This window comes from Furipterus horrens, unplaced genomic scaffold (genome assembly GCF_987537825.1).
Source record: "Furipterus horrens unplaced genomic scaffold, mFurHor1.1.pri manual_scaffold_1, whole genome shotgun sequence".
NCBI lineage: Eukaryota > Metazoa > Chordata > Mammalia > Chiroptera > Furipteridae > Furipterus > Furipterus horrens.
This window is the reverse complement of record NW_028327171.1, coordinates 131,017,810-131,032,774: the sequence shown is the minus strand read 5'-3', so window position 1 is coordinate 131,032,774 and position 14,965 is coordinate 131,017,810. Positions and strand designations below refer to the sequence as shown.

The following is a 14,965-nucleotide window of genomic DNA, read 5'->3' as shown; positions in this document are numbered from 1 at the left end:
CATTTTAAAGTTCCCATATTAAATAAAAATCATAAAAATTTTTACAACTATTTAATTGGCATGCAATAGAAATTACAAGAGGCAATATTTAAAAGTTTGTTAAAGAAAAACAAATTGGAGATGAATGCATTAAAGCCTCTGCTTCTCAGCTGTATTCCAAGGAGCAAAGAGGTGTTGGTCTGGGCTTTGGCAGGTCCTGTCTTTTCTCATTTTTGTAAGGTGGAGTTCAATGCAAAAAGTCTCATATAAATGTAGTATCTGAAACTTACAAACAGTGATATCACTAAGGAGGTAACCTTGGGAGAGGACAGAGGTTGCGGGGAGAGAATTGAGAAATCAGGCTGATTGTTCTGTAAACTCAGGACTTTTAAAAAAAAATCCTTTTTCTAAGGATGTCTCAGAAGTCAGGTAATAAGAGCAACAAAAACACAGAGATGAAAAAGATACAAAATAAAGGTTGAACTCAAACAGGGAAAAGAACATGATTATAAATCTCGCCCCACTCCTTTACTGCCAATAAATATTATTTTGCAGAAAGGGAAGCTCCTATTGCAAATAGCTAAACATTTAAAAGATGTGTGTTGGTGTTCTCAGGCAACAATCTAGTGACATTTTTCAAATATTCTTGACTTGTCCCAAAATGTTAGTTATGTTTTTATCAATTCAGGTTTTCTCCTGCAACCTAAATAGTTCTTTATTGCTGCACACTTTGACAAATTAGTCTGTGCAACACAATTTCCAAGTTATCTTTGGCAGCCAACGCAGCCCATAAATCCAAATCATTGTGCTGGTTATTAGGATTTCATTTCATGCTCGCATTCACAAACATTTAAGCTTTCAACCTTTGCTGCTGGGCATTAATCTTGGCATTAATCAAGAGATTAAGTACGCTGAATTTAAACTTAAGGTTAATAGCAGGCTCAGCCAATATTAGTTTTACATATCGCCAAGGGAGAACAGAAAGAGGCAAAGACCTTTATGCCTGTTCTTCATGACATATAAGAAACAGATGGATGAATAAGGTATGAAATTGTTTCTTCAGTTCCTTTAAGAAGGAGTCACACACACATGCACGCATGCTCACTCATCCAGGCCAAACTGGCACGTGAAGCAACAGCCTGTGCACATCCTAAGAGCTGGCAATCAATCACTGGGCAATTTGATTATTTTAGAGCAACTATACTTGCAATGGCAATGGAAGTGCTTTAAAAAAGACAACACAGATTAAGAAGTCTGGAAAGGTATGACGGTTGCTAGTTGCTAGAATAATTGTGTAAAAAAAAAAGTCTGGGGGTCAAATATATCAGCATCATCTATCAATATAATATCAATAGGGATAAAAAAATTCTAAATTTCATAAAAGCTGAAAGCAGTGAAAGGATCTGCAGAAGGCTTGAGTTAATATACCTGAAACAATGATAGAGTAATCACTTTCCAGGCCTTGTCTCCACAATGGGAGTAGTTACATGGCTCACAAAAACAGAAACAGAAATGAACTGCCGAATGATCTGGAAATGCAAGGCAGCCTAATTCATTCACTCTCACTGCTTGGAATGACTGAGCACCTAGTTTTCATGAGTTGTATCCTTAGGAGAACTGGTGCTGTTTCTGTTGGGAGTGGGGGTATGGTAGCAAAACTTGAGTATTTTAAAACCAGCAATGAAGATAGATTCACGAAAACTAGCAAAATGAGAGCCAAATTTCAAATAGGTGGATTTGAGCACAGAACTGAATGCAAAGTCAATGACTGAATTCAGGTCTCCTTTGACATGAAGGAGCAACAGCAATGAGAAGTGCGGAAGTGCTCACCCACTTAACCCCTCAGAGCCACTATGACTGCCTTTCCCTTACTCAGAGTTGGGGAACGGTTTAAGTAACACTGTGTAGTTGAAGTGTCTGACCCGCAGTAGAGATGAATAATGTTTCATTCTTCTCATACTGTCTGCCACCCAATGAGCTCAGGGAACGAATTTTTTTTTTTACCAATCCAGTCCCTAATATAGCATTACTGACCAAGCATCTGTAGGTAGAACGTAAAGGGAAACAGCTTTACTTCCTGGAATTTAGCAGAAATGACTTGCAGACTACACATTGGTGAGGGTAAAAGTAGAAATTTATAACCCCATAATTCAGTGAAAGTTGGCCGTTCGAGACCCCCAGGGGAAGGACAAATAAAGGAAGAGTAGAGTGCCATCTCCTAAGACTGGTTGGTGTCTAAATGCCTCAGTTCACCCGCTGACTGACTGCTGGCATTTTATTTCATGTCCTTTTTTATATCTGTCAAAGTGCTGAAGTTAAACATAGATGGAAATAAGAACTGGTTTTTTAAGAGGGATTAAGAAAAGAATAAGTCACTGGTACACCTGCTGAACAAGTAGGCACATCAAATGAAGATATCTTAATCATTTTTGCAATTGCAAGAGAAACCTGGCATGTGATACAGGCTGCAAAAGAAAAGGAAAGTTTCAAGAAATCAAGAGGAAAAAAAAAAGATGACAGAAAAACAGCACCACAAAGCCACAGATGTCCAGGATTTTAAAACTACTAGAATGGAATGAGTTGGCTTAAGAAAACATTTCTAATAATTGCACATTAACAAAGGCAGGGGTGCACGACTGTTCCCGATATCCAGCTCACAATCTGAATCAAACAGAAGCGTCCTATCCAGAGAAAAGAAGCCAAGGGAAACAACTGATTTCTACATTACCAGAAGTCAAGGGATCTAAAATTAAATTAGATTGCTAATAAGAAGCGTAAATTGATTCTAATTCTAAAATAAACTCAAAGTCCCACATAAAATGTCCCAGGCAAGTGACAACCCACAACTGTCCTCAAAAAAATGACATTTAAGAAAAACATAGAAGTGCCCTGATTGGTGTGGCTCTGTGGATTGAGTGCCTCCTGCAAACCACAAGGTCAGGGGTTCGATTCTGGGTCAGGGCACATGCCTGACTTGAGGACAAGGTCCAAGGTGAGGGGTGGGTGAGAGGCAATCGACTGATGTTTCTCTTACACATTGACGTTTCTCTCCCTCTCTTTAAAAATAAATAGAACCTTAAAAAACAAAACAAAACATAGAAGTATCCATTAGGTTTAATGAGTGTCATCTATCTCCCAGGCTATACTCTAAGCATGTTCCTATATATAATCAGGAATCCTCAAAGTAGGATCCTTTCAAAATAAACAAAGAAAAATAAAACTATTATTTTCCAAACGAAGACCCTGAGACACAAAGAGGGTGAGTAACTTTTCCAAAAGCACAGAGTTTACAAAGCATCAGAAACACAAGCTGAAGTCAGGTACGAGGCTAAGTCAAACTTCATATGAAAATGGCCATACTGGTGGAATTCTCCTCTAACTCTTTTAGTGTACCTATTAAGATGCTATGATAAAGTGGAAATATTTTAGAACCCAATAGTTTCAAAGTTAATTTCAAATTAAGACACTAAAAAAAAGTGTTCCTCGTTGTCTCCCAGGGCTCTCCTGGCTCAACTGCCTGCATCCATCCACTCTTCCTCTTCCATTACTCTCCTGAGATAATGAATGCATAGCATGGTGCCAAGAAAATGAGTTCTCAGTAATTGTTCACAATCAATGAATAGAAAAGCTGTGCAATAAGCACTCACCGAACTGAATTCAACTGAACAAAAAGAAAATCCCAATCATCTGCATAAATTGGAACAGGCTAATGAAGAACCATTCCACACATCAGGAAGAAAAAAAAAAGTTAAAGGTTCTGAAAGGAAACACCCAGACTCCAACATTAAGTATATATGATCCGTCACGTCTTTATACAGCCCAGTCTGCACCACATCCTCTCAATTTACCTTCCCCAGAATCTCACTTTTCTTTCCTCTTAGCTGTATCCTTCTCTCTTACTAGAGGGAGGAGGGTGTGGTTTCAGAGGAAGAGAACAAAGTCACAAATAATCACTACCCCTTTCCATTGGGACCATTCTCCCAGGCCTTTCCAGGTGGAGAAGGGCTGGGGCAGGAATGTAAAATCCTCCACCTTTGCCTTGGCAGCCTGCCCCAACACGCCAGCTCTCAGGAAGGCATGAAATTAGCTCAGCTTGTCAATGTAGGAGCACAGCTGGTCTCTGGCTAAACTCTATCAAAGGGAAGGGGAAGAAAACTTTTGAAATTTAAACCAAAAAAAAAAGTCACTTTTCATAAATTTGTTTTTGTTGGAAGGTATGTTTTTTTAATATAATATGTTATCTATGTTAATATGTAATGGCTTTACTGTTGTTATTTTTAAATTACTTAATAAACATTTTAGATTTTCTACTGAAAAAAAAAAAAAAAGAGCCTTTTCTTCAAGATAAGCAAGGTGCTTCTAATGACTTCTCACTAGAGTGAAGGTTCACCCATGGCCGCAGGCCTTCCTCCTCTGGAGAAGGAAATGGGAGGATGGCCACAGGCAACCTAAGCCAGAAACACACAACTATAAATGCCACAGAATCAATTTGTCAGCAGCCTGCTAATGAGGAGCTTAACACACCCAATCCTCTGTGCTTTTAATTTCCAAGAGGCATTTTAACTTTCATTAGCTCAGAAGGTTCCCATGATCCCCTGGGGAGGCCATGGGGCACCAGTTTATAAAAAAAAAAAAAAGTCTGACTTGGTCTTACACAGGCAAAGGAAGTAAAGGTGTAGCACAGACACAAACCCAGAAAATTCAGGGCCACATGCCTAGAGCTATTTATACTTTTTGGTCTCTACCACCAAAAGTTGTCCCTGTCACCTTTATGACACAGAGAAGAGGTGCTTGAGTCCCACAAGAAAAACTATGGAAAAAGAACTTCATTTAGCCTCATAATGGAGGCATTCTCCTCCTGCACAGCAGCACCAGCAAGATGTCAAAGGGCAACTGTACACAAAACTGGGGGAGAGAATAAAAAAGAAATGGCAGCCAAGAGCCCGCCAAGTACACATCCTCTGAAATTAGCCAGCACCCATTTCTATGAAGGGGGGGAGAGGAAGTCAGCAAGTTTAACTTCCTACTCAGTTCTTCCTCTGTACCTTGCCTGGGATAAAGTCTTAACTATTCCACCTGCTCAATTTTCCTATAGATGACATTAGATCATTAAAGCATGTGGTCTGTAAAATGCTCTGCAACCTCTTAACAAAAAGAAACAACAACAACAACAACAAAATTGCCATTTAAATTCAAGGGTACAAAAAAACCCCTCAGATTAAAAGGGGGAAAAAAAGGTGCCCTGGCTGGGTCTCAGTTGGTGGAGTGTCACCCTGTACACCAAAAGGTTGTGGGTTTGATTCCCAGTAGTCAGGGTGCATATGGGAGGCAACTGATCTGAGGCAACTGATCAATGTTTCTCTCTCACAGTGATATTTCTCTTTCTCTCTCTCCCTCTTCCTCTCTCTCTAAAAATCAATAAACATATCCTCAGGTGAGGATTAAAAAAAATTTAAATAAAAAAGAGAAAATAAGGTAAAAGTAATTAATTCAGTCAATAAGCACATGAAAAGATGCTCAACCATCAGTAATTATTGAGGAAATGTAAACCACAACCACAATGAGATACCACCTCACCCCCATTAAGATGGCTACTATCAAACAGAACAAACAACCCAGAAAATAAGGAGTGTTGATAAGGATGTAGAGAAAATGAAATCCTGTATACTGTTGATGTGAATGTAAAATGGTGCAACCACTTTAGAAAAGTTTGGAGGTTCCTCAAAAAAAAAAAAAAAATTACCATATGATCCAGCCATTCCACATCTAGATACATACTCAAAAGAACTGAAAGCAGGTCCTCAAAGAGCTATGTGCACACCTATGTTCACAGCAGCATTATTCACAATAGCTAAAATGTGGAAGCAATCTAGTGTCCATGAACAGATGGATGGATAAGTGAAATGTGGTACATGATAAAACAAAATATTGTTCAACCTTAAAAAGGAAATTCTGACATAGCTAAAACATGGATAAGCCTTGAGAACATAATGCTAAGTGAAATAAGCTGATCGCAAAAAGACAAATACTGTAGAATCTCGCGTATATGAGTACTTGGAGTAGTCAAAGTCATAGAGAGCAAAAGTAGAATAGTGGTTGCCGAGGCAAGAAGGGAAGTGAAGGTTATTGTTTAATGGATAGTTTCACACTGACAGATGGAGGGTTCTGGAAACGGATGGATGGTGGGGATGGGTGCACAGCATGTGAGTGTATTCAATGTACACTCAATGGTTTAGAATGTTGTATGCACTTTATTGTATTTTTTTTAACTAGGGGGAAAATTAGTCAGCTGCACCTGTTTTTCTCTTAAATTAAAAAAAAATGTCATCCTACTTGGGGGCACAGGAGAGTAATAAAGAAGGAGATCACAGGTCTATCATGTAAAAACAATACACGTTTTCAAGCTCTTTGAATTCTACGCTTGACTGTAAAATCTACTGACCACACACATCTACTCCTCCAAAGCCACTCACCTCACTGAGGTAAATAAAAAAAGAGCAGGTGGACCCATCCACTCCGTAGTCTGCGTAGCAGGGATCCGAGCGCCACATATCTTTCATCCACTGAAACAACAAGAGCCAGGTAAGAACATCTCTGAACAGCCTGTTCTCGGTGACCCCGCCCATCTGCTGATAGAGAGGGAGAGGACACATGTACAGCTCAAGCTGAGGCCTAAGCTCAGTCACTTAGCGGTGGCCAGGATGACAGACTCAGCTGCTGCATGATCCACAGATACACTCAGAGTAGTGGTCGTGGGACACACCAGCCAGCGAAGCCCAGGAGAGGCAATGGCTAGGAGAGTTTTGTCATGAGCCGTGCCTAATAGGACCTTTGTACCAAAGTCCCCTCTCCCCAGAAAGCTGGGTTCACCAGCAGTAGCACAGTGCCAGGAAGAGAGTATGTGAATGAGTGCAGGAATCGCAAACAGAGACCATGGAAATGATCTGGGGTTTGGTCTCACCATCCTAACTGTACTCCTGAACTGAAACATTTCTCTGGAAACTACTGAGTAGGGGAGTGGTCTCCCCAAGGGCAGGCCGTATAAATAAGATTTTTAAAAAAATGTTAAAATGGGAAAAGTGGCCAAATGTCTTGGGGTATCCAATTGAAAATGCAAATGTGATATTTAAATGAAATCTGGAGACCTCAGAGCTGGGCCTGGGGACTGAGAAAGATGCTGGACACTACATAATGGCAGCTCTCTGTCACTGGCCCTTGAAAGATCACCTGCTGGAGGCTGGGAAAGCAAGGGAAAGGCAGCTTGAAATGGGCCAAGCTCTTTCAGTTTGACCAGTCAGAGCCACCGTTGACTAACTTCACGGAGTTGGCATAAGCAGGGAAGGGTTGTCATGGCCACAGCCCCAGACAGGCAGGATTGAAACAGCCCTTAATGACTCCCTTAAAGGACTTGCTCACCTTTTAAGGAGGGGCGTATTAGTGCAGAATGAGGATGATGGAAATGAATACTCATGTCTTCCTCCTTACCTTGATTTTCCCCTCACAATGGGGGTAGCCATCCATAGGAGGCAATACACATTTTTCTTGAGCTCCATTAATGATATCTGTAAAGGATGAAAAAGATCAAAGAATACATGAAGTTTATGAAACACAGCCTAACATCCTATAAGCAAGGGTCAGGAAGAGAAACCAAAAAGAGAAGTCACAGTGGTAGCCGTGTGCTCTGACCCATGCAACCCCTCCAGCTGGTAGCTGTAAGAACATGGAGGCAGCTAGAATGCACACTTGGACTTTTGGTATATGCTAATCAACCTGGCCCTGGACTTAGCAGTTCCCAAAGATATGTTGATGGACTTAGCAGTTCCTAAAAGATATGTTGGTGGACTGAAACCATTCCCAGGGGAAATGGTAATGAACCTAGCCCGATATGTTAACTAACCTGGTGTGTGTGTGTGTGTGTGTGTGCAAGCAATTAGATGTAAATGATCTACTGAATATGTTGATAAGCAAACTCATCCTCACCAAAATGTGTGGTTGGCAAGTATAAAAAAGGTGCCTGCAGAAGTGCAGGTGGGACTCCTATGGGCCCACAAGGAGTACCAGGAGTTCCCATTCCCCATTCCCCTTGTTCCTACAGGCCCTTTAGTTGGTCCAGGAGCTACCTCTCTCTTTCCCCTGCTTTTCCCTCAATAAATCCATTGCCCAATCCCACGGTGGTCTCCGGGTGATTTCTCAAAGCAAGGCTGCCCTGACAGTAACAGGTCCGATTGCTGCAGTGAGGACAGCCTACCTGCATGATGACCAGTGACCTATGAGGTGTGGGACCCAGCTTGAATGGGTGAGCTACATCAACCAGAGCGGCTGCTTGGAAATCTACAGCTGGGAAATTGAGAAACCAGAGAAGTAGGGAGCAGGAAATAAAGCCATGGGGTTAGGAGGGCCCGCCAGGCTGGCAGGGGCGATGCCAGGCCATGACTACAAGCTGAGGTCATGAGCAGCCATGAAGACATGTTCTAGAGCTGAGGTGGCCGGCAGGAAACAGAGGTGAACAGAGTTAGCACAGGTGTGGAGGAGCAGGGAGTCATTAGGTACATACATCTGTGAGGCAGGGCCTCTTAGTAGGGACCCGGCTCTTAAATTTCCTTGCAGATCTCCTTATTGCTCCAAGTATTTCCTCACTGTAAGCTCCCTTTCAACAAGCTAGCTCCAGTGGGCTCCTATTCCTTCTAACTACAGAGTTAAACCAAAAAGAATGCCTTTAAGAAGCTTATGGTTTAGTGGTGAACAGCAGATGAATAATTAAACAAAAAGCAGTATGACTGACATCATGTTTGGGAGGGGCAAGGGAAGGATGCCCATTTTGAGTTACAGCTTAGCTGAGATGTGAAGGTGAGAAGTAGGAGCGAGCCAGGTAGAGGGACAAGGTACAGATGGTGTTTAGGAACTAAGGTGGTTCCAAATGCAGGAACCTGCTCTGACTGCAATGACACTGTGAGATGCTGAGAGGTCAGACAAGGAAAAGCAGGCAGGCCCAAAGCAGAAAGACCTCAAGCACCAAGAGAAAGACTGGTTCTTATGCTAAGGGCACGGCAGGGCTCTGAGAGGTTTTAAGGCGGGAAAGGTTATGATCAGAATTTTGTTTAGGAATGACCATTTTAGCTGTGTGTTAGGACAACCCTAAAACTACATGCTTCTCTTTTTGGACCTACTATATTTTCCAGACCTTCTTGGAAAATGTCACCATTACGTACCGCTAACAGTTCTCTATCTATACAAAATACTAATGAGAAATTAGATACCAAACCACAATATCATTTGACAGTGGTATTCGAGTGATGTAGGTGGCTGCTAAAAGAGAGGTTAGTGCTAAGGGGTGGGGTTTGTTTAGTTGTATCTTTCCCTTGAAAACCAGTTCTTTTGACAGTCTGAAACAGAGATATTTTTTGACCTCGATTCAGTGTTTTCTACTTGCTGAGGATAACTACAACAAAAAAATAATATCTTACTTATCACAGATTGGAGGCAGTGCCACTTAACAGTTAAAGTGGAAGGTACTTATCTCATCAAAGCCTCTGTTTCCCCATCTATAGAATGGGAATAACTGCACCTCTATTTTACCCAGCTTCTATTTAATAGGTTAATATTTATAAAAAATCTGGCACTCCTGACAACTGATAACATCCAACAGAGAAGATGCTTAAAGTTGGCATTTGCTGTGTCATTAAACACAACTTTCATTCACTATATCCAGGAAAGCAATATTTCAAATGCATAGCCTCTTTTGAAAGCACATTCTCTCTCTCTCTCACTTACTTGTAAGGGAATGGCCAGCTCTAGAATCCACTGATCAAATGGACTTCCTCGCAAAAGAACAGAGATGCTTTTCAATGACTACAATTCCTATCACTATTTTTAATTCAATTTTTCTTGGCAACATTTACCAAGCAAATAAGCAGCAGCAAAGGTTCTAAGAAATTAGACTGAGTCAAAAACAGCTGGGAGTTGGGGTAACCAAACATTTAAGGGGATGCTTAGGGTGAAATGCCTCTATCTTCACATAGTATTCCAGTTCCAGATATTCAGAGCCAGAAGTAATGAAAACTAGAAGCTACTGAGTTGAAGGTGTAATGTGTGGGGTGGAGAGTAATTACCGGGTGGTTAAATAAACTAACAGGTCCATGAAGTTCTGCAAGCAAAGCCTGGCTGCCCACAGTGTGGGTCCTCTTCACTAGGAGTTTTAAGGAATAAAAATGTCATGTCAAGGGTTGGCAAACATTGACTGTAAAGGACCAGATGGCAAATATTTGTGACTCAGGAAGCAGCATGGTCTCTGTCACAACTACCTACTCTGGTTACACCAGGAATGCAGCAAGAGACAACAGGGGGAAGAATGAACCTGGCCATGTTCCAATAAAACTTTATTTACAAAAACAGGCACAGACCCCTGTGTCTGCTATGCCTAGAGAGTTCCAAAATGAGGAGCCTCATTTCTGCTAAGACCTGCTGAAATAAATATTTTTAAGGTCACCCGCAAGCATCCTCTGCCAGGGATGCCCTTCCTCTCACCCTCTTCTGCCTTCTACTTTCTCCACCCAGTTAAAGCCCCTCCTGTAAGACCCCGCTCAAGCTCAAGCCCCACCTCTTGGAAGAAACAAGTCCCTGTGTTTCCTTCCCATGCCTAATCAGCAGTTAGTGCTGCCCTGGCTGTGAACAATTGCACTATTTTTTCCCCATATGTCCATCTTGCCTTCTAAGCCTTGAGGGCTTTATAGGCAGGTGATGTCTTTCTGCTCCTCACCAGGCACTGGGCGAGTACTGTCCCTGAATAAACACGCCCGTGCTCCACAGGCACCCTGGGTTTGCTCAGGGAGAACTACACTGAGCTGAGGCCCCTGCTAGGCTAGGCTTTTTACTGCTCTTCCAGCTGGCAGGTTGTCAACTAATCCAACAGGGTCTGCTCAGCAATCCCATTTTCTTATGATGAATTTTCTATTTAGTCGCACAGTGCTGGGGATGAATGCACAATGACTTCCAAAAGCTCAGTTTGGTGGCTTGAGGCTCTGGGGTAGGAGAGATCTGTGAAAGGGAGAAGCAGGCGGTCCCAGCTGCCTTGCCAGCATGGGACAGGGCTGCTTCAAATCCCAGTACCACTGACCTGATGAGAACCCCCATGGCCTCACAGCTCCGGGAGTTTCAGCTCCTCTCAGAGGCCAGCTTCCCATTTTGTTTTCATCACAAGAAGAAAGACTCAAGAACTAATGTTTTTATTAGTTTGTGTCCACAGGACATTTTCCTACATGTGGAAGAGCCTCCAATTTAAGCTTGGTTGAAAACCAAAGTCAGGTTAATGTTGCTTTTCAGGGGAAATTTAGCTTGCTGTTCACCTCAAAAAAGGAGGAGACAGGATTCTGCCAATATACCTTAGAAGGGTCTTCTCCCCACTATTCACCCCTTGCTCTCCAGCACCCCATTTTTTAAACAATGAGAGGGAAAGGGGGAAAAAAAGATGGTAACATAGGCAATGAAGCTCAGTTCTTACTACTGCTTAGAATCCAGTTTCATCCCTTACTCTCACACACCAACCCACATTGCGTTTCTCCCTGAAGACTTCACTTCTGTACCGATTCTATGATACTGTCAACCAGGCATTACACGCAAGGTAGACGACCCAGGTGTGAAGAGTCTGTTGTTTTTTGTCACCAGGACCCACACACCGTAGGAGGGGCTCAAGTTACTGCATTTAATCAAAGAGGACACTTTCCCTGTAACCAAAAATGCTTGTATCAGGGAGGATGTGGACAGTAGGAGCAGAAGCAGCCAAAGATGTCATAAACACACCCAGAGTGTGCTGTTCCTATCAAGTGTGGAGCCAGATTCTCCCCGGCAGTCCTAATATACATACCTAGATTAAATACATGTGTTTGGAAGCTAAAGAGACAGAGATATGGAACCACATGCATGTTTTTTCACTCATGCTTTCCTCTGCCTCTGCGGAAGTAAGGAAAGTGGGGAGAGAGCAGGGCAGAGAGGGCAGAAGTGACGACAGTCTCACAGGGACAGCGAGAACATAAAGATGGTAACATAGGAAACGAAGGTGAACGGTAGGTAACTACCTCCCTCGATATATTAGCTGCCTTTCTCGAGTGCTGTCACATACATGACCACATTGTACACGAACCACATCCTCCTAAGAGAGGAAGACAGTTAACGATCTTATAGTTTGAAAAAGGGAAACATCAAAATCCTCAGTGTCTACTTCCAAACTCAGCTTGCAGTCACTTGGAATTCTCTCAAAAGCCTACTGTATGCCATGTGCTGAAACCTCAAAGCTCATGTTTGAGAGACACGCCCAGCATATACAAGGAGCTCACCACGACACGGGCCATAGGGGCAGTGGGACCACACACAACAGAATGAGGCACCTGTCAGCAGAGCCCCTCCCTGAGTTCAGAGCCCTGGAAGGTGGCACAGCACCCTCAGTGGCGTGGCCAGTGCCCAACACAGTACCTGGCCCACGTGCAATTCCATAGTAGATTTTTTAAACGAATGAATGAACAAACGTAACAAAGGAATGAAGAGCCTAAGTTCTAGAGAAGTGAAGAGAGGAGAAAACATCACAGAGAAAAGGGAGTGGGGAATCCTCATTCAGAATTGCTGAACCAGGAATTCAAAGTTCTGGACCACACAGTAAACACAACAGAAGGAATTTGGGTTCTACATAAAGGAATGGGGGAGGGGCAGTGAAACAGGAGTCATTTCCGAAGCAAGGAGAGGGGAAGTGGTTTACCTCCCAAAGTGTTACTGGCATTCACAGCTTGTTTGTACTCAAAAATAGAGGCTTAAGGTTTTGTGAGATAAGATCTTAATGATTCATAGGTTAAATGTCCTAATGTATTCACAGAACAAATACAAGATCCACTGGGTACCATACAAAGATGCTTTTCTTTTAGTTTTTATGTTTTATTAATGCATCATCAACTATTAACTCCGCAGCATCATAAAACTCTCACCCTACTACAAACTAATTTAAAGTTAATGATAACCGCACTTCACTGTTGAACTAGAGATCAGAAATATATTTATAAAAAGAGGCTCAAACAAAACCAGGCTGGCAGTCAGGTGTCACCTGCAATCCCCATTCTATCAAGGGGGAGAGGAAGCAGGTGTTTGTAAGCCAACCCCACACGGAACACAGCTATTTCAGAGTGAAAGTTCATGCTACCAAGACAGAGTCCTTTGTCAAGGCTCATTTTTCTGTGCATTAATTATAGCAAAGATAACAAGTGTTTGAAATGGCACTTCTTTTCAAGAACCTGTAGAACATGGTACCATTAATTTTTTATTTAGAACTGGACAGGCATCTGATCGGTTAAGGGTGTCAGCTTCTTCCACCATCGCTATTTTAAAGAGTGGAGTGGGGAGAAGGAAAAGTAGGTTTAAAAACCCTCAGAAATCTTAAAAAAAAAAAAAAAAAAAAAGACCATCTGTCTGCCCCAGGTAGTTTTAGGAAGCTGAGTTCAGTTTCCTCATCCAGTTCCTTTGCTAACAGCTAAGATAACCATCTTCATGAATGAGGGCTCAATTCAGCCTAAAGGTACCCCACAGTATCTCCTCTCTAAAGATAAAGGGTCTCCAGCAATTCTGTTCTGTGTTTTGGACAAGGCAGTATTTCTCTAACAACATCTGAGAGGAACATGCAGCCTGTTATCAGATGGTCCCTTAGAGCGCCCATAGGAGCACACCACGGTGCTGGGCTGTCCGCCCACTTCAGGAACCGACTCAGTTGCTGCGCTCAGCCTGGAGACCAGGATCCTGCTGGAACCTCCATCACTAGCCTTGCGTCGTGAGTTAACAGTAATAAATCGGACAGAAATCAGCCATGGAGAAATATAATCTCCCATTAAAAAATGACCTCACCTTGGCCAATATTCACTTAGAGCCACTTTACACTGGCATTGTGGAAAAAGTGATGGAATTTCTATAACTGAGTCAAGTACACATGTCCCAACACCAGGGCCCATCAAAGGAACTGGGAGCCGCATCCTGCAATGGGTGAGATCCCCAAGGATGCATACCAGGCACCCTGAAAAGAGTTGTTTGTATTTCACTGTTTTTGTTTTATTTTTAGCCTAAGAAGCTGGGAATGCAATCACTGCACCAAAAAATTTTAGAGCTGGAAGGGACCATTCACTTTTCCTGATCCATAAAATCAAGGCTTAGAGAGATGAAATGTCTTGCTCACTCACTGATTAAACAAAACCCATTAAGTACCTCCCATGTACAATGCATTCTAACTGTTAAAACCAGGTCTCTGTCTTCTGAGTCAAGATTATTTCCACTACACTGTTTCTAGGTATTAAAAGGCACACCACTGCATCACCATGACCTTCATGTACCACACTGGAAACCTGACAGATCAACACCAAAGAATAAAATGACAAGTTCTCACTCCTCTCTAAATAAGCACCTCTAAGGGCCTCACGCACTTGCTAAAAACCTGGAGCTGCATTACTGCGCATGTACAAACACTATGGGCATCAAGGAAGTCAACAACTCATACTCAATATACAGGTTCACAACCATACACAACTTTTCAAGAATGGAACTGATATTATAAAAAGAATGAAGTTGTGGGATTGCCATGAACACATTGCCAAGGATAATCAATGTCATAAAATTTCAAATCACAGTAACAGTCAAATAACCCTAGATTATTTATGCTGTCTTTTGTCATAACCTCTGTCACTTATTATTTTGCAGGATCCTGCAAATAAATAAATTGTATGCAAATGATACATCTCAATAAAGCCATTACACACAAAAAAGCAAACCCCCAAACCTGCCACTGATTCATTCAACAAATACTGCTGCACCTAAATAAGCATCTGCAAACTTCCAGTTATAAAATAAACAAGTAAGTCATGAGGATGCAATATACAGCATAGGGAATATAGTCAATAATATTGTAGTGACTTTCTATGGGGACAGATGGCAACTAGACTTATTGTGCATTTCATAATGTACATCA

General features: G+C 42.0%; 1 protein-coding gene across 1 annotated transcript in view; it reads right to left on the bottom strand.

Moving 5' to 3' along the window:
- Positions 1–14,965, bottom strand: part of MGAT5 (alpha-1,6-mannosylglycoprotein 6-beta-N-acetylglucosaminyltransferase) — a 343,102-nt gene that overhangs the window by 135,446 nt on the left and 192,691 nt on the right. The window contains exons 5-6 of the mRNA XM_090279425.1: positions 7,465–7,541; positions 6,453–6,542 (exon numbers count right to left, since the gene is read on the bottom strand). Of these exons, the coding sequence (XP_090135551.1) occupies positions 6,453–6,542; positions 7,465–7,541 (167 nt within the window). The remainder of the gene's footprint in view (positions 1–6,452; positions 6,543–7,464; positions 7,542–14,965) is intronic.